General features: G+C 41.5%; 1 protein-coding gene across 1 annotated transcript in view; it reads right to left on the bottom strand.

Moving 5' to 3' along the window:
* Positions 1-8,618: 8,618 nt before the first annotated feature.
* Positions 8,619-19,779, bottom strand: part of DISP1 (dispatched RND transporter family member 1) — a 34,759-nt gene continuing 23,598 nt past the window's right edge. Inside the window, exons 4-7 of the mRNA XM_056852605.1 lie at positions 19,510-19,637; positions 18,881-18,978; positions 17,387-17,484; positions 8,619-12,221 (exon numbers count right to left, since the gene is read on the bottom strand). Coding sequence (XP_056708583.1) covers positions 8,619-12,221; positions 17,387-17,484; positions 18,881-18,978; positions 19,510-19,637 — 3,927 coding nt within the window. The remainder of the gene's footprint in view (positions 12,222-17,386; positions 17,485-18,880; positions 18,979-19,509; positions 19,638-19,779) is intronic.

The raw sequence follows: 19,779 nt of genomic DNA on the forward strand, positions 1-19,779 counted from the left end.
AGCCCAGCCAGGGGGAAATGGAGGCTGCAAGCCAGGCACTTCCCCATTGTGGACCCAGCTCCTGCAAAGGTTCCCCTCCCGGCAGTGCCATTGACTTAGCTTTACCTTTTTAAAACTGCAAATTACCCAGAGGACAACTTTTCTTAAACAGCAGTGAGTACAATAAGTAAATAATATTTCACAAGAGAAACTGGAATTATATTTTTTTTTCAACTTGTCTTGTATAAAACTACACACTGCCACAGTTTGACCACTAGATACAGGTGCCTTAATGGATGCTTGACAAAAATGCATACAAATGACACTATCTGATCTCTCTCAAACACGAGATCAGTATTTCTAAAAATGAACTGGCTGGCCAGACATGGTTTATCCATGGCAAATGGACTATCAACAGACATTGCAGAGGATTCTACATATTTTGGGGACAGGTATGTAAAAAAATGACTTGGCAAGTTAAACAAAATAAAACAGAAATTAAACAAATCATAATGAGGGCTGAAAATGCTTTGGAAGGCATGAAATATTGAGGGCAGTGAGTGTCAATTAAAGAGGGGAAAGGAGAAAAAAATCAAGTTTCTTGCTTAGGGTATCCCTGGATTGGAGATTTTTGAGGGATGGATGGGGTGGAATTTCCTAAACGTTGTCCCTCCTGTGATTCCTTGAGGGCCACCAGCTTGCCCTTTAGATTTCTTGTCATGATAAAATATTTAGCATTTGTGTAGCACTTGAGAGCTTTCAAAGACTTCACATAACACAGGATACAGGGAGAACAATGCTTGTGTCTGAGGCACTTCCCTCCAGGATGTTGCAAGTCCTTCACTTCTCAGGTCAAAAAGCAGCTCAGGGAGGCCGTGACACAACTTCATGGCCCGAGGCTGCTAACACTCTCCCCCAAGCACCCTGGTCTGTTTCCAACTCAGTCCAACCCCCATGTCTGCTACTGATATTCTGTAAACCAGGGCAATCACAGCCCTCCTACATATTTCTGGTTGGATCTTAGTGCAATCTGGGTGCCATGTCCCCCTGCCTATCACATCAAATCCCACTCCAAGAGGTTCACAGACTTGCAGGATCTGTGGGGGGAGAGGGGAGGGCTGAGACACTGCACGTGGCCATTCAGATGTCAACCATTTCCTCAGTAACCCTCAACAGTAAAGTTGGGTCAGTATTAGTTTCCCAATATTTCAGAACACCATGACTGAGATGGCTTGTTTAAAGTCACCACCCAAATAAACAGTGTTGCTTACGGCACACGTGGGAACTGTGCATGCACAGGCCAGTCACGGAGAACTTTTCATGGAAAGCTCTAGAAGGGATGCTTCCTCTCCCCCTTGTCTGTTCCCACTCCCGCCAACTGCTCTTCCCACCAAAATGGTTACATGACAAGGGGGAGTGGATCTTGACTAAAACAAGATTTGAATTGGGAGTATTACTTGGCTCATAGTTTATTGTCTTTGAAGGAAGTTGGGTTGGAGGAATTAAGATTTTAAAAGATGCTAAAGTTAATTGGTATCTCTGACAAGACCCTGCTACAACTGCCTCTGGAGCACAGACCTTGGTGCTTTTATTGGCCTGTCAATTGATCTGGGCTGTCCAGATCCCCCACAGAGCCGTGTCAAATTCTTGTTTTGGAGCTTATGTATCTTGAAGTTAAAATAACTCAGTTCACATCCCATGCACTGCTTTTCTGCTGCAGACAATAGAAGCAATGACGTAGTGCTTGAGAGATTGTCTTGATTAAGAAACTTTCCCCTTTGGCAAGGTATCATATTGCTTTAGTGCTGTACAAATTATGGGATTTAACCCAGTCTTTTTGTATGTGTGGTTTTATTGGTGCTAATGCTCAACATACTGAATTTTTAAACTTTAATAGAAGATTCATGCTTTGTGATGTGTGTGTGTGTGTGTGTGTGTATAGTTGTTGCTAAAATTAAATCTCTTAAAATGCAAGCAATTAGTTCCCCCAAGAAAGTATAAGAAACTGTTTATCTTGCGCAGATGGCTTTTCCTCATCCAGAGGAGGGAAGTGGTGGTGGTGGGGAGAGCAGTTGAATGGATTAGAAACCCACTTATTCATTTTACCATCATTATTAGGTTTAATGAAAAGCAGGTGATTATTAAGTCATTAATGAGCTATGCTGGAGATGTGGGCTTATAGGCCAAGTCATGTAAGAGGAGGGTAGGTAAAACCATGTGCACTCCTGCAGATCCTAGGCCACTGCAAACTGTTCCTTTGGTTTAATCTTACAGTACAAATGTTGCATTAAGACATTTGCCTTTTTGTCTTTCAGAAATGGAGAATGGCTATAAGGTTATCCTCATTCACAGCACAGAAAGACAGTAATTTAACAATCAACTGCAAGAAGAAATTTAATGATTGGATCCTGCGACTCCCTCCTTCTAAGTTGGATCTAAGCATTCATTTCCACCCAGTCGTCTTCATAGAAATATTGCCTCTGTTGGAGGAGGTCTTAGTGGAAAGTAAACGTTAACACCAGTGGGTTGTCACTCAAGGGTTCCTCCTCATTGCAGCCCCTTGGACTGTGGCACATTTCTTTTCACAAGGGTCACCCAACTTCAAGGAACACTTTCCAGGCAAGTAAAGGGATGGCAGGGAAAGATACAATCTGCTAACCCTTTTGGCAAGCTTTTTCACAGGGTCCAGCCTATTAGATACAACCCACTATCTACAGCTACCTCTCCACAACTCATGTTTCAGGTGATATATGAAATAAGAACGCCAATGCCTATTCCAGTATGCTAGTGTAAAGTGTTGCTATGTGCTTCATGCAGATTTCCAAGCAAGGGTGGAGGGTAAGAGATACTAGGGGAAAGGCCTGAGAAAAACAAGACTCACCACAGGAATAAACTAACAAGTGGGCTTTGAAAGCACTCGCATGGCCTTATGAGCAAAGCATTTTCAGTATCCACCCCATAATAAAAACAACAAGTGATACTTGTGACTGAACATCGAAATACAGTGAAATCTGAAAGTAAGCAGATGTGAACAACAATCACAGGTCCTGTCCAAAACTTCCGACATATAAGATTCTTGTTGTTGAAAGCAGCTGCATCCAGCTTTTCCAGACTCTTGAGCCTTTTATATTTTTACCGTATTGTCCATTTCCCCCTTCCCCCCTGCACCTGTTTTTTTCTATTCCATTCTCCTTTTTCTCCCCCTTATCACCTTCCCTAAAAAGAAATTGCAGAAGGAAAGGGCAGTACACTGCTATAGAGTGATCCAGTTGTGGCTAATGACTCATCAGGTGAAGATCCAATGACACCAAATTGCTGTCCAGGGACAGTTTCTCTGGTTTCTGACAATTCTCCCCACCTCTGCCTATCTTGCATCCAATCCCACATTACTGGAAAGGTTCCACCCATCCTCAGGAATTGCTTTCTGGATGATGTAAAAGGTTGTAAAGGAAGAAATAGAAAAGTCCTGCTGCATAGGAAGTTCACTTATATTTACCTGGAGCCGAGCTAAATCTGGGTTTGTTTTTTAATCATACTGCAGTTTTCAAGCTTGATCTGAGAAATCAATAAGGTCTCACCTGGCCTTACATAACTTTTCTTTCTGGCCTTGCTCCTCAGCCTGAACAACAGATAGGACAGCAGTTAAGCTACCACTGACTACCTGGGCCCAAGCCTGTCAAACCACCAGCTTCCCTTCACCTTTTCTTACTTCCATCACACTAAATTTTAATTGGGGACCCTGATTGCTTCTCCCTGGGCTCGCTGTGGACCTGTGGGCCAAATAATAGGTGCCAACTGGATTTTACCATTATAATTTTATTGTTAGTATTTTATATTTGAATTTAATTTATATACTGTATGACTTGTATTGTGATTGACTTGATGTTAGCCACTCTGAGCCCAGCTTTGGCTGGGATAGAGAGAGGGATACAAGTTCAATAAATAAATATAAATAAATGTTCTACAAATGATGATCAAAGCGGTTACTCTGAAAGCTGTCCATTATGTCCCGTAACACTGTTTTGCTGGATGGCTTCATGTAACAACTCAGTGTTGAGAAAACAGTGTCTGCTTGAGACGATGGAGAACCGCTGTCAGTCAGAGGAACAATACTGAGCTAGATGCTTTGCATCCCCTCACAAAGAGATTAGAACATCAGGTAGTAGAGGTATATCTTCTGCTGTGTCCCCATAGTTATGGAATGACCTTACTGTAGAGGTTAGAAGTTTCTTCTCCCTCTCAGGATTTTGAAAAGATTGCAAGACTTTCTTGGTACAGCTAGTGTTTGGCAAAGGAGACTGCTAATCTGTTCAGCAGATTTTGATTGGGGGTGGTTCTATTCATAGTTCTCACTAATAGCTCAGGTGGTAGTGAAATTGTTTCTGGATTGACTACAAAGGTGGGCTCGTTGTGTGATCAAATGTTCTCCCATGCAGAAAGAGGCACTGCACTAAATGTCAGAGAGATGGACTCTACCCTCGTCTTCTCGTAACTTGTTGCCAATTTTCTATATGAGGAACATTTCTCGTTGTGTACAGAGGTGCAATTCGATCAACTAGTCCCTGCTTACTTTCTGAAGGAGTAGTGTCCAGAAAGAGATTTTTATCCTCATTAGATGCTGTACAAGCTAGACCTAGATGCTCATTTGGGAAAAGGAAGCACGTGGGAGACAGACAGATGTATACAGAGAATTGCATATAGTCCACGAAAAATGTACCTCTTCCTAATAATACTTCATACAAAAATAAATTTGCTTGACATTTTTACTGAGGCAAAATCTTTTTTAGGTTTGCTATATATGAGATTTTTTAAATACACTGAGTCTCTTACACACACACAGATTTTTCTTGGACCAATTTCTCAGTTTCCATCTGGTACAGTGAGACATGCTCCAAATGTATTTTCAAGGGAATATCCCTATTCTAAAGTACAAGCTTGGAGGCCTTGCCAGATGTCTGCTGATGAGTTAAGAATTGTATTGAGGGATGGAGGGTAGGGACTATTGGAAGGAGACTAAAGTAAATAAACATTAGGTTACTTCCCCTTTCATTTTACTTTGACTTCTCCTACATAGACTTAAATTTAGAGTGTTATTTGGGAGTATCAAAAAAGTGTTTCATAAAAGGTGTTACAATAACCATTAATGGGCATTGAGAGAGAGAGAGAGAGAGAGAGAAGATTTTACCGATGATGTTTAGTGCTCATCAATATTCTGTAAGTGAACCTCGGAGTTTACAGCACCTCAGTCTAATAACAAAAGCAGTTACTATTAGGGGTGTGCAAAAAAACCCATGAAAATTCAGATTTGGGAATATTGGATCGAAAAATTGTTGGGAGTCCAGAATTTTTCTGAATATCCATACTGGCATGGGTTTTTTTTCCCCGGAAGGGGGGGGGATCTAAAACAATCTGGCTGCATTCAAACCTATGGGGAATCTTTCAGGAGCTCTGCCTTCCCCCGTTTTTTAAGGTACAGGGACCAAATTTGCAGCTTAGATGCTAGTGACTCTTTTTAATAACCACCCCAAGTTTGGTAAAGATTGAGTTCGGGGGTACAATTTTATGGGCTACCAAATGGAGGAAAAATGGGGCCCCTTAAAATGGGACCTGACCCAATCTTTACCAAACTTGGGGGTTCTTCTAATGAGAGTCACCAGCAGCTATGTTGCAAATTTTGTGCTTCTACCTTAAGGAGCCCCTCCCGAGCCCCAGAAAAATTCTCCATAGACTATAATGGAGAAGAAGGGAGGGGGGATTTAAACTTTAAAGTGCTTGGTGCAAATGTGACGAAGCGTTTTTTCTTCCTTTTAAAAGAGGTTGTAGCCTGCAATCTGAAAACAATCCTGAAAAAGCTGATTTCCCCCAGCTTTGGGATTTGTGGGCTACTGTTTAAAGGGGCCATTTTTTTCAGTTCTACTTTGCCAAATGCACACCCCTAGTTACTATATTTTAGTGCTGTAAACTTGATCCTGTTATGAAACCTTGACTGTTTTCATACCCTCCGATGAGACTAGCAAACAAACAAAATGATTCTTTGGGTCATGTTAGCTAGTACCAGGCCTCTTACTTTACATCACAAGTGCCTACTGTATTTTTGTCCGCCACTGGCAAGGCCTGGAGCTGCAGCACCTGGTTTATGAGGATGCAATCCAAAGTGCTTGATGTATTTGATTGGTGCAAATAGAAACAGATGTTTAATGAACAGATTTTGGCTACTGCTTATGTTTTTAGTTAGATTCGATTGGATAGTTTTATGTTCTTGTTCTTATCTTTTGTCATGCCTTGCTTATATTGATGAAAGGTGAGGTGTTAAAATTTAAAATCAATAGAATATATATAGGCAATACACAGTTTTTATTATTGGCTCCACCTCTCCTTTCTTTGTGTGCTCTTTATTAAATAAAAAGCTGCTTGGCTGAGCTGAGTTGTCAGTCTATGTTTCAGAGCAGCTTGCCTTTATATGCTTCAGAAATTTCACTTTTATATGGCTGCTCACTATTGAAAGAATTTGCTTGTCAAAGTCTGAGTTTCAGAATGCCTTGGCAAGAACGTTAAGAATAAAGTTGAATGTAATCACAAAACTTCATAACATACATATTGTTTTGTTCACTAGCCAAGGACACAGATAACTTTGTTTTATAAATATACATTCCCCCTTTCCCCTCTACCAAGAATGCTATTTAAAAACAGTCAATCTTGCTGTTTGCCTCTCACATTAAGCATGTATGAAATGACAGACAGGGCCAGGTCACATATACCGTATATACTCGGATATAAGCCGACCCAAGTATAAGCCGAGGTGCCTAATTGAAAAATTAGGCACCCACGTATAAGCCGAGGGGGAAATGCACCCCCTCCCCCCTTGCAGGCTTACCTGACCGGGCTTCAGGCGCGCAGGTGGCGGTGGTGCACAGGAGGCGGCGCGCGGGCAGGCGGCAGCGGCCCCCTCCCTGCGCGCAGGAGGCCCAGAGGGTCAGCTGGCAAGCGGGAGGACCAGCCCGGGTGAGGTGGGGGTGAGGTGGGGGGGAAGAAACCGCCGCCGCCCAGCAGAAGGCGGGGTGGGGTGGGGTGCGGGGTGAAGAAACTGCCGCCGCCGCGCAAAAGGCGTGATCGCGCAAAAGGAGCGATTTGGCGCGATTGCGCAAAAGGGCGTGGGGGGGAAGAAACCACCGTCGCCGCCGTGCAGAAGGCGCGATCGGGTGGGGGGGAGAAGGCGGGACAGCCCGCCCATCAGCTGGCCAGCAGGAGCGCGCTGGGAGAGGGCCCGGTAGGCGAATTACCGTATTGACCCAAGTATAAGCCAAGGTGAGTTTTTTAAGCCAAAAATCATGGCTAAAAAACTCGGCTTATACTCGAGTATATACGGTACCTAATTTCATGAAAATCTCTCCAAGCTGGATGTAGAAAAACAATGGACATCACCTTAGGGCACAAAACACAAACCAGTTTGAAAACTAGTGCCTGGAGCTGAGGTCTTCACACACACTCACATGATAAGGCTTGTGTGTAATGTTGATTCTAGAATTCATATCCAAATATTTTGCATTCTTGACCTGCTCTGGAACTTCTTGGGTGCATCTAGTTGCCCATTGAATGGGTCTGAGGGTTAGTTAATGCTTATTTGATGTGGTGTGCCCACTTCTAAAGCAGCCTACTCTGAACCTAGGAGTTATCATAAATGATTGACCTGTCTCAAATGTTCCATTCTTGAGAAAGGTGACTGAATAGATGGCAGCTGGACAACTTCAAGCTTTCCTGAATGAGGCAAATTGTTTAGGCCTGGTTATGGGCCTGAAACAGCCTTGGTCACCCTGCGCTGGAAGTTGAACAGAGCGAGTATGACTCTTTGATTTTCCTGGACCTCTCAGTGGCATTCAATACCATTAATCACAGTATCTTTCTGGACTGGGATTGGGAGGAACCATTCTACAAAGGTTCCAGTCCGAGCCTTGCAAAGTTCCATCTGGTCCTCTAAGCTCTTTAACATCTACATGAAACCACTGGGTGAGGTCATCCAGAGATTTGGGGTGGATTGTCACCAATATGTGGATGACACTCAGTTCTATCTCGTGCTTCCAGCTAATCCCAGGAAGGCTGTAGAAACCCTGAACCAGTGCCTTGAGGCAGTTTTGCAGGGGATGTAGGCTAATAAACTTAACCTTAATCCCAGCAAGATGGAAGTGCTACAGGTGTTCAGGTGTGACCAAGGATTTATGGTGTCAATCCCCTTGAAGGAACAGGTCTGTAGTCTGGGTGTCCTCTTGGACCCTTGGTGGCCCTTGTGAGGGCAGAAAGGCGGCATATAAATTTTGTACATAAATAAATAGATTTTGAGCAGTGCTGGAGTAGATGGACCTTGAGATGATTCAGCAGGGCTGCACAAATTAGTCCTTGGTGAAAGCAAATGCTCACACATGCAATAGAAAATGTGTGTAAATGTGTAGAAAGTGATGCCTGCAAATGTTTTCCCTACAAGAGAACCTACTATCAACACAAATATAGTCTAAATAAAGATCTTTGTGAAGTTTGTATGGAGAGTATCGTGGTTATCAACTAGATAGCTTAAGGCCAGACTCTATAACTTGGTTTCAGTATTTTAAACTGTTTTAAAAGAACAAAACTGCCAAAGTTAAGATTTATTATAGTGTTTTTATTAGTAAACTTTCATTGGAAAGTTCTGGGTGTGCTAACAGAGCAGGCACATGGGCTTCATTGTTTGGCATATGACACTCAACAGAATTGCACTTCATTGCTCTGGTTCTGTTACAATACTGTGAATTATCAGGGCAGGACTCATAACAGTCTTCTCTTGCAGTACTGTTCCCCAATTCCCACACATTCTGACTAGCCTTTATACCTGGTACTGTTTGCGGTAAGTTCTGTATGTCCTCTGTTTCCGTTTTCTTGTTCTGCTTTGATGCAGAAGTCCCATTTTCATTCCCGTTTACTTCAGTGACCATTACATCCCATTTGTCTCTGTGGTTATTACAGAGTCCTTTTTGATTATCAGGTACACTTTTCTCCATTTCACAACAAGGTTTCATTAGTGAACCGACACTTTTGCAGATAAAATGGGATGGACTTGCTTCCTTTGGAAGATTTATTAAATTCTCCTCTGTGTTTGAAAGACTATGGCCTTGAAAAGTTTGTGCTGAATGAAGAAAAATGTTTCTGGGGAGTGAATTCTGGACTGGAGGTCTTTTTAATCTGCCATGTAGACAGTTACAGTGGAGGACATGCTGGACAGTGTTCATATAAGTATCAGAGGAATGATGCAACGCATTTATGGGAATCAGAGAGTTTTGGATTTGCATGCTTCCAGAAGGAGAGCACTGGTAGCAAAAAGCTTCATTTAACTGCTGGCATGAACGTGGGCTCCATTTCCTGCCCACATGCTTATAACTATCTGAACAATTACACTGTTGATTTTGAGACAGCAGCTGGCAAGAGGTATTCTGTTCCCCAGAAGACATCATGACCAACCCAGATTCACTTTTAGTGCCTATGTTCTGTTCGTTATTGTAAGCTGACTGGGGAAGAACGTGTGAATCTGAAGGTCTACCATTGAAAAGCTCAGAGCAGATGTGCGTTTCTTCATAGGTTCTCTTCTCTGACGCAGTGCAATTGTTAGTATGCAATGCCAAAGGCTCTAACTCATAATGCTCATGCTCCATGTCTGTTTTTTGAGTTCTGGAATCCAAGTGGTATTTGTTAACTGGATGAGTTTGATCTCGTTCCTTGTCTCCTTTGTTTCCTGACAATGCCTGGGAAAAGGCACTACACTGCATCTTTTTAGGCAGAGGAATTTGGCCAAAAGTACCTTGGGGCCCAAGGCAACGGCACATGCACTGGAAAAAGAAGGTTGCAAATGTCCAACTAATGCACATTATAAGCATCATGAAAGTGCCAAGCTGAGTGTATGCTAGAACCGTAGAAGGCATCATCATTGCTCCAGCTACAAATGTTGTCAGTGCAGCCATAGCAATTGCCGAACCCATGCGGCTTAGAGAGAAGACGACTTTTCCTTCCCGGTCAGGATCAGGAGCTAAGCGGTATGCGACCCCATAATGGACAGCAAAATCTACAGATAAGCCAACAGCGACAGAAATGGTGACAGACTCTAATACATTCAGCTCCCATCCTAAAAGAACAAGCGACCCGACAGTGACAAATATTGACCCTGCAATTGAAACTATTGCATAAAGGCTTATTATTATATTCCAAGTTGTAAGCAGCATTACGCTGAATGCAACAGCCACTGAAAGACCCATGGCGATCAAAGTACCATCAGAGAGGCTGTCCTGGAGGTCATAGAACTCTAAATTACTCACAAACCAACCACTGCTTAGACCTTCGGGAGCAGTACTCAGCTCATCTGAAATCCACGAATCCACCTCTCTGTAAAATTGATGCATCTTATCGTAAGCTAAGGTGAAGAGGTAGGTGCTTTGGAACTCCAGTACCACTGCTCTGATGGTGTCATTTATGTCAAAGCGAGGCCCTGGAGTTTTGCTGTCTAAATGGTACCCTGTGCTTCTTTCGAGTTCCATGATGGCCCTCTTGATACATAATTCAAACACCTCCTGTTTGTAGGGGAAACTCCAGTGGCTGCAGCATGGATAAAGAGCTGGCTCATCACAGTCCTGATTTTCCATCCACTGCTTAAACGTCTCAATGAAGCAGCTTGTGAAGTCTTGCTCTTCTGTTTGATAAAAAAAGGTTTGATTCCTTAGCTTTTGGCAGAACCTTAAAATCCAGAGCTGAGAATCTGGATTTGCAATATTAAAACTGCTATCCAATTTTAGATTTCCTTTACTTTTAGGATTTAAGGGGTCTCCATTATCCTCAGGAGAGACCCCCCAGATTATTGTGATGGGCATATGAAGCTCCTCCCCATGATGGACACGCTCGAACATAAAAAGCTTTTTGAATTCAGCATCATAACGCTCAAAAGGATGAGAAGACCGAAACACTTGAAACTCTGACAGCTCCAGTGATGGTAGCTTCATCTTTGGATTCACACACACAATATATGCTCCACCAACAGTTAAGGCTAAGAACCAGACCAACCAAACATAGCGAAACTTGATAACAATGCATGGCAACACTTTTTCAAAAAATATTCTGGACACTTCTGAGCCAGCAAAAACAACCTTCTGGAACATTTGGCACAGCACTGTCCAGCAGCTTTTGTTATATGCCCTTGACTGAGGCTTTCTGAAACAACTAAATATATTGAGTAGGTACCGTTCATGTAACACGACGACTGCAGGTAACCATGTTACCATTAGAACATAGTTCACCAATATGGCGGTGCCAGCATAAACCCCAAAGCACCTGATTGCTGTAATATTGTTTACGTAATTGGCATAAAAGGCAGCAGCAGTGGTAAAACTGGTGACAAACATGGAAAGGGCAGCATGTTGCAAGGTTATGCTCACTGTCTCTGAAGTTTCAGCATGAGACTTGTCAAATTTTGTGTAGCTCCAGACATCGCACAAGACAAAAGCATCATCTGCTCCAATGCCAACGAGAATAATCAGTGCAGTGAGATTCATGAAGGGGAAAAACTCAAAATTAAATACTACCCTATAAAGGAAGTAAGAAACAATCAAGGAGCTTATTATGGCAAACATGGTCATCAGTGTGATAAACATGGACTTGGTGTATATGCACATGACTAACAGAACAATCACAATGGCTATAGCAGGATACACGGTATCCATTAAAAGGTAATCTTGGAATAAGTTGTGCTTTATTCCAAACTCTATCCCTGTGATGGTGGTTATCCCATCAGAAGAGTTCCAGTTCTCGAAGTTATCCAGATAGATATTCATCATGCTCTCCCCTTTTTCTGTAGGTGAAAAAAGCATGCTGTACTTTAAAGCTGGTAAGACATAATCCACAGTCTTTGGGCTCAGAAAATCTTTGTCTACTAGGTAGTGGAGGATCTGATAAACAGCATTATACTTTGTACATTTACGAGGCACATTTGTACACTTGAGTTGGTCCTTTCTCCTGGCTGCTGTATCCCAGCATTCTGGTCCCAGGGTCCCATTGTAATAGTATTTGGCACATGTACGGAGCAGCTTCAGAGTATGAGAAACATCTCTCTCTACAATTTTTTGACAGGATGATCTGTTGTTTAAAATGGCAATATAATTGCCCAAGGTCCAGCTGGGACAGCAAGAAGCAGCAGTGGTCCTCTGGCAGAGATCACCAAACTGAAAATGGGATCGTATCTATAGAAAGAGAGAGACACAAAATTATCGTTCCAAGCAAAAGTGCAAAGCTAGAGAGAAACGGAAACATGGCTGCGTTCAGACATCAGGACAAACTAATGAAACTGGTTTGTCAGCACCTGACACCACTGCCGCTTGCTTGTTGCATTTGTGTGCTTCCCTCGCTGCTCCAACCACCTCTCTCTTCATGTGCACATTGAACACCCCAAGATTTGATTAAGCTCTTATTTGCTTGTGATGTTTGAATGCAGATGCTCTTGCAAGCTGGAATTTGCTGTCCCACCCAAGATGGGGTGCTACACTGGGATTTAACCAAGGTTTAGAGCCCCAGATTATAGGAGGAGACACTAGTTTACGGAAGCATTTGGACATTATGGTAAATTGAAGGGTGATCAAATCTGGAAGTGTGCAATCCAGTACTGTGTGCACTAAAAAAGAGGAGGTTGGAAAAACAAGGGACGACTATGGCAACTCAGCTGTGTTTGTTCCAGATGCCAACAAACATCAGTCTAATTAGAGTTTGTAGTGATGTCAGAATGCACTAAATTTCCCCCCAATGTCAATTGCAATTATCTATAGAGACAACAAAACCATTTATCACCCCTCAACTTTCCCAAGAAATGCTTTGGAGTAATTTGGTGACAACACTTTATTCTGAGCACACTTTTAGTTTATTAATTTAAATTACTCTGATTTAAATTTACATAATCCGTGGTTTACAGCACTGTATAAGTGATGTAATCATAAGCTAATAATTTACATTTTAAAGATATGCTATTTTGGACACTAAATTTACTGTTTGGAGATATACTTGAAAACATGAACAAACCCAATATGCTTACGATTATTTCTTGAAGGGCATTTGAAGGGCAGGCAAATTTCAGACAGACATTCAAGCATTCTGCTTTTCATTCATACTGAAATTACTTGGGCTTATTTTGAACAATCTTTCTGATAGCACAGACTGGAGGTGGGAAAGGATTTTCAAATTCATGTGATTATTATAATAATGTACTATGGTCTTAATTTTGTCAAACAACCTCAGAACAAGAATGACCTAGCAATCCATGAAAACAGGATAATTCACATTTGATTGTTTCCAGATAAAAACACTCCTGCAGAGAAACTCAGGAAACAAATGAACAACCTAATAAATAAAAGGAAGCCCTGGAATGTCATCTCTATTTTTCATGGCATGTGTCCAAATTTATCCAAGGAGGATACAATATGCAAGCCCTTTGGGTCAGTCAGGAAAGCTGGGAGGAAACATTCATTGTCCACTGAGCTTATTCTAATTCAGAAAGAAACCGAGTTTTATTTGCAGTTCTTCAGCACACTGAAGGCCATATACGTTTGCTACAAAAGCAACCATCCCTACAAATAAAGATGAATTGGCTGCAAGAACTTGGAAGGAGAAATCACTTCTCAAAATATCACAAGAAAACAGTTTTAGAATTACTGGTATTCTGGGGTTTGGTTCTACTTTGGGGCTTAACCAAAAGGCAACACAAGCCACTCTGGGCATAACAGGTTAAGATGTACTGTTGCAACAATACCATTATGGTACCTGTTCTGAGACATGGAACAAAAGAAGAAGAGTTGGTTGTTATATGCCAACTTTCTCTACCTTTTTAAGGAGAATCAAACCGGCTTACAATCTCCTTCCCTTCCTCTCCCCACAACAGACACCTTGTAAGGTAGATGGGGCTGAGAGAGTTCACAGAGAACTGTGACTACCCCAAGGTCACCCAGCTAGCTTCATGTGTAGGAATGGGGAATCAAACCCGGTTCTCCAGATCAGAGTCCACTGCTCTGAACCACTACACTACACTGGCTCTCAAAACAGTGTATATGCACGATCCCATAATTTTCAAATTTCTTATCCTCAGGGAATACTTTCCATATTGACTCACCTGCCAACAAAGCCTGTACATTGCAGAGTATCAAGGTGCAGCGGCTTGAATCCACTGTAGCACTTCTACTGAAAGACGGATTTCCACACACACAGCAAGACTTCTACCCCACAGCTCCAGCCGAATGTGCCCCCATCCCCGTTCCCCAAGAGCTGTTTTTCAGGGGGCACACTGGGCTGCAGGGGGAGCATGCCCCAAGAGTAGAAATACTTCCATCTGCAGAAACGCTTCAGTGGATCCAAGCCACTGCTTGTCCAACAAGGGGTGAAAGGCACATTATCTTCCTGCATACCCATATTCTCTAAAATCAACCTAATTCTTCCTTGTCAATGTACACTGCAGATCAAGATCAGTAATGGCAGAAATCTTTGTTTTCTTCATTGATGAACACCTGATAAATTTTCATGTAAACTCAAGAGTTTGAAAACTGCCAACCGTGTGTGTGTGTGTGTGTGTATAGACACACACTATACATACTTTTAATCCTATATGTTAGGAAGCATGCTAGGGAGAATTTTCAGATTAGCTGAAATTTGAAAGCATATGGTTAATAAATGTTAGTAATTTCTAAGATAGGGGCCAGATCCTATGGCGACTCACCATATGGCAATACTATTAGGATTATTAGGGTGCTGTGTGGAACTGTTATAGGATACAATCTCAAGCACAAGAAAACCAGATGGCTAAAGGTGATATAGCATGCCCAAGACAATTTGTATTTGAATGGTACACAGATGGCAATCCAACCTGGAATATTTTTCCTATAAACATGTTGAAAATGCATAATAAGAGCTTCCATTTAAACCCCAAAGTCTGGGGAAAATATACGAAAACATAAATTTCTCCATATGCTTAACTTATAAACACCAAAGCAGTTGGATTTGTTTCCATGGACTTACTAGTATTTGCTTCAATGCATATAGAAGCGGGACCTTTAAAAGAGCACAAATTAAAGAAAAATATGGACTGCAGCCAACAAAGAAAGTTTTAAGATTAAAGGCCACAGAAGACATCAGTTTCTCTTAGCAGTTCAAGACAGCACCAGTTCAAAGAGCCAGAAGTTTGCAGTTGGGCAGAAGTTTTCTAAACCTAACAAGATTTCAGCATCACCACATATGCAGTTTGAGCAGCCAAGTAGTTAAAACACTATTCTGTTAAACCAGCTAGTTCTCCCCATATTATTATTCAGATTACACTGTGACTAAGAACCTGTATTAGTATTTCTGGATAGAGGAGCTGTGTAGGCTCTCTGCTAATGTCTTATTCCAACTGGGGAGAGGGAGGGTCAGGCAGTATCAAAAATGGAATTGTGATGGATTCTTCTCCACCTTCTCCCTAGCCTTGGGGAGCAGAACTGAGACAGGGTTGCTTCCTCCTTAGCTGCTTTCCTTCTTCTGTCAAAGACAGGATAACAAATTGCGTGTGCATCTGGAACTACTGAATTTCCTTGTGAGAGAGTCAGTCTCACCCAGGTGTCTCTCTGGTGGCCAAGACAACCGGCTCATTTGGCTATGTGCCACCAGAGTAAGGCTGCTAAGGTCCAGAGGTCAAATTTTCTCTTTGCCTTCTTGCCTCACATGACCCAGACCAATCCAAACATCATGTTCAAGTCAATCACAGGCCTTGCCAACCTTCGTGGCCTTTAGCATGACCAGCACTCTTGGAACTTCATGGCTCTGACTGGAAGCTACATCACCTGCCTTGGGGGGTTGTGGCTCCTGGAAGTGCAGTCCAGAGAAAACAGTGTTGCTTACCTGTAACTGTTGTTCATCGCGTGGTTCTCCTTGCAGGCACACATGGGAACTGCGCATGCACAGGCCGGACTGCGCAAGCACAGTTCCCATGTGGGATTGCAAGGAGGCCACGATGATGAAGTACAGCTTATCTTTGGGATCTGGGATGTTCAATGAGTATAAAAGACCCATTGAACATATTTATTCTCAGCTGTAAAACGTGACAGCTTAAATTTATTTTTACTTTTACACCAAGTAAAGCGGACAAGTGTTGGGAAAGCTGCCCAAACTGCTTACGTACAGTTGTATTTTAAAAGTATTTTTATTACAGCCAATTTTAAAACATTATTTTGTTTTGTAAACTTTTGATAAGCCTGGTTATCTTGAATTTAGTTTTTCAGGTGCCGATGGAAAGTGATAATCAGAAACTAACATCAAAAGCAAAAATGTTTTAACTGAAAGCATCATTTGAACTTGTAGCTTTCAACAATTTCTGTCCACAGGGCCCTCCACTAAACTGAACGGTCTTCCTTCCTTATGTTCTCAGCCTATATATATCTTGAATTGGGGGGGGGGGCACAGCAGTCCTATATATTCCATGAAAACCTTGCTTATATCCAGCCCTGCCTACATTATAGCCTAAACTGCCTGCCATATATCTCTGAGATTACTAACATCTGCGGCTCCAGCAACTGACAAAGCATACCAATCACTGTGCTTTCGGAGAGTGACAAGCCTAGGTATCATCACAGATATACAACATAAACATATGTTCTTTGCTGCAGCACAAAGCTTGCATCAGTTAAGCTTCATTAGTTAAAACCAGACTATAGTCTCAAGTATATGAAATGTTAACTTCTAACACATGCAAGAGGAACTTACGAAGCCCCAGAGGCTGTACGTTACTTTTACTATTTTGGGTCCGAACTATTCTGGTGATGGAAAACATTCTCTCCTGATCAGAGAAGTCAGGAGCAAAGTGTCTTCTTTCATCCTCTTTGTGTTCTGAAGAGGAAGCAAGCGTTGCTTTTTCAGAATACCATGATCTGGATTGAATTTTTTGGGGGGGAGGGGGAGTATTCACACAGTTACAGTACGGATGTTTGTATGATGTCCTGATGGCCAACTGATTATGGTTTAGGAGTCACATGTATAAGCGACTGGCTAAGAACTGCATACCACATAATGCTGAAAAACTGCTTTAAGGGGAATTAAAAATGGACAATGACACACTTTCTAGACTAGTTTCAGAAAACAAGAAATACAGATAAGTTAGGTAACCCCCCCCCCCCCCCCCGGGCGCCAAGCATTCTTCAGTACAGGAAATGTTGGAGAAAAGAAACAGATGGCATTGTTAGTCTTGAGAATGGTTCACAGAGAAATGCTGAGCTGCATCCTTATCACTGGAAAGGCAAAGTAATTCTGTCTTCCTTAATGTCTGCCTGCCAATATGCCATTTACTGGCTGTTCAAGACAAAGCCAAAATATTTTTCCTATCAAGATAAGTATGTTTACTTACCCTCAAATTATCGACATTGCACATTGATTTTATGGAGGGTAAATTCCATAGGTTCTCACCATCTGTTGATGTAAATACCACTCGTGAATAGCGATCACCTGAAAACAATTGAGATTATATATATATATATAATATATGTATAATATCACAGAATTTTACAGATAAAAATTCACAGAATTTTATTATCACTTTGTCGTGATGATTGAAAATATCAGATCCTGTTTTCAGTATGGAGTTACAGCCAATGGTCTTAATATAACCTAACTAAAAAAAGCTTTGAATACATCTTTTGTACTTTATGAACGTGAAGAAACTTGTTGCCAAAAAAATGAACATTTATAAATTCAACAGCCACATGTTTTATTAAGCAGAACGAAGTGTCAAGAGTATTTTAGAATATTAAAATACACACCTGCAACATCACTGTAATATAGGCCAGAATCTTAATAGAGTCAAATCTTGTGCTATTGGGAGACACAGTATGTGTGTAAAGTGCTGTCAAGCCACAACTGACTTACGGTAACCCTAGCATGGGGCTTTCAAGGCAAGTGAAACGCAGACATGATTTGTGAAAAGGCAAGTGAAAAGCAGAAGTGAAATGCAGAAGTGGTTTGTGAAAAGGCAATGAAAAACAGAAGTGAAAAGCAGAAGTGATTTGTGGAAAGGTAAGTGAAACGCAGAAGTGGCCTTCCTCTGCAGAGTCTTCTTTGGTGGTCTCCCTTCCCTCTTAGCTTCTGAGATCAGATGATATTGGGCTATACAATGTCTCCTTCCCTCCGGAGACCCAGAGGGGATAGATAATATCATGACGCTCCCATTTATTCTAGCAGCAATGCTTATTCTCCATTGCTGATTGCAAACAAGTCTTCTTTCAAATGCCTGGAGATCGTCTGCCTGCTCCAGAGACAGCTCCCTCCATTGTGAGGAGAGGGGTGATGAGGAGGAACTTGCAGCTACCCAGCAATCAGGCTTGTGGTCTACAGGCCCACCAGCTCCTGCTTTCCTGTCAGATGAGGAGTGACCAAGGCTCTTGGAACAGTAGAGCCAAGTTTGACCTCAGTGTTCATATAAGTCTTGTGCATCTGGAAGATGGAAGGACTCTGTTATTGGTTTATTTCATGCAGTGAGAAGCCTAACCCTACCCATTCCCTAAAGTCACATCCTAACCCTGAAGCAAGCAAAGAAGTGCTGATAGGTCACCAGGAATTGTTTCAGACAGATGATATTATGCTTCAGATTTTTTTTCTCACTGGTGAAAACAAACTGCAAATGTTAAATGCCACAGCTATACTAAAATTAGCTTAATGAGTGATTTGGTTTAAAATATCATGGTCAACAACCCTCTATACTTCCAAATCAAAAGCAATTACTTCTAGAAAATTGGAAAATAATGTGGAATCAGATAAACATGAATTAGTTCAAATTTCTTAAACCTTCAAACAAAAGCACGGCTGTTTGGTACCCAGGGTATTGCTGGCTTCAGCACCAACTCACTTGGAATGTCACAGAAAAAGCTGTCCTTGTGGAAATTCCAGTCTGCTTCCCTTCTCTCCCTTTCATAGTGATCATCTGACCATCTGTTGTCTCGATGACTAAGAGAGAACGTTTACTGTTAATCTATAGAAGCCAAACCAGCGACGCATTTTAATAGCTTGATTTCAGTTTCAATAATAAACTCACAAACAGAGAACAAGCACCATAAAAAACTAAAAAAAGGAAAAATTAAAACCCAAATATTTATAAAGTGCCTGGATCAAAAAGAAACCAGTGTCTTGTATCATTAAAAGTGAACTAAAATTGGGGGGGGGGGGGAGAGAAGTTAATACAGTCCCATTACACACTTTCAATTTTTATACCTGGATAAAATAAGATTCCTTAAGAAAATGAGAATTCACATGCCTTCCAGTGCTTACGTTGCCAAAATAAATGTTTATCTCATAGTAAATATTTATTAACACTAAACAGTGTTTTTAATTAAGAGAAAACCAGATGCTAAATGTGAAAACCTATGATAGGACAAGTTTATTATGCTTACTTACTTCAAGTCCACAAACTTGGCTATATGATATGTAAATAATCAGTGTAAGACAATGGCAAGGAAGAAAGTGATTGAAAATCCCTACCTTTTAGCTTGTTCATCTGCATATTTAAAAGGATAATTTGCTAACGTTGCTTTGTAGCCTGTATTTTTCACCATATTATTCCATGTGACTAGCCTCTGCCCTATTGCAGTACCTCTTGGTTCAAAACCCTAAGAAAGAACATTAGATAACTCTTTTAGCATGTTATCCTTACACATTATCAGGAGGAAAACAATCGAAGTCAACCAACAAGTTTAATTAGAAAGCATATGCTCTATAGAGTTGCTTAATATTATGGCAGCAGAACAACAA

Source organism: Euleptes europaea, chromosome 7 (genome assembly GCF_029931775.1).
Source record: "Euleptes europaea isolate rEulEur1 chromosome 7, rEulEur1.hap1, whole genome shotgun sequence".
Classification (NCBI taxonomy): domain Eukaryota; kingdom Metazoa; phylum Chordata; class Lepidosauria; order Squamata; family Sphaerodactylidae; genus Euleptes; species Euleptes europaea.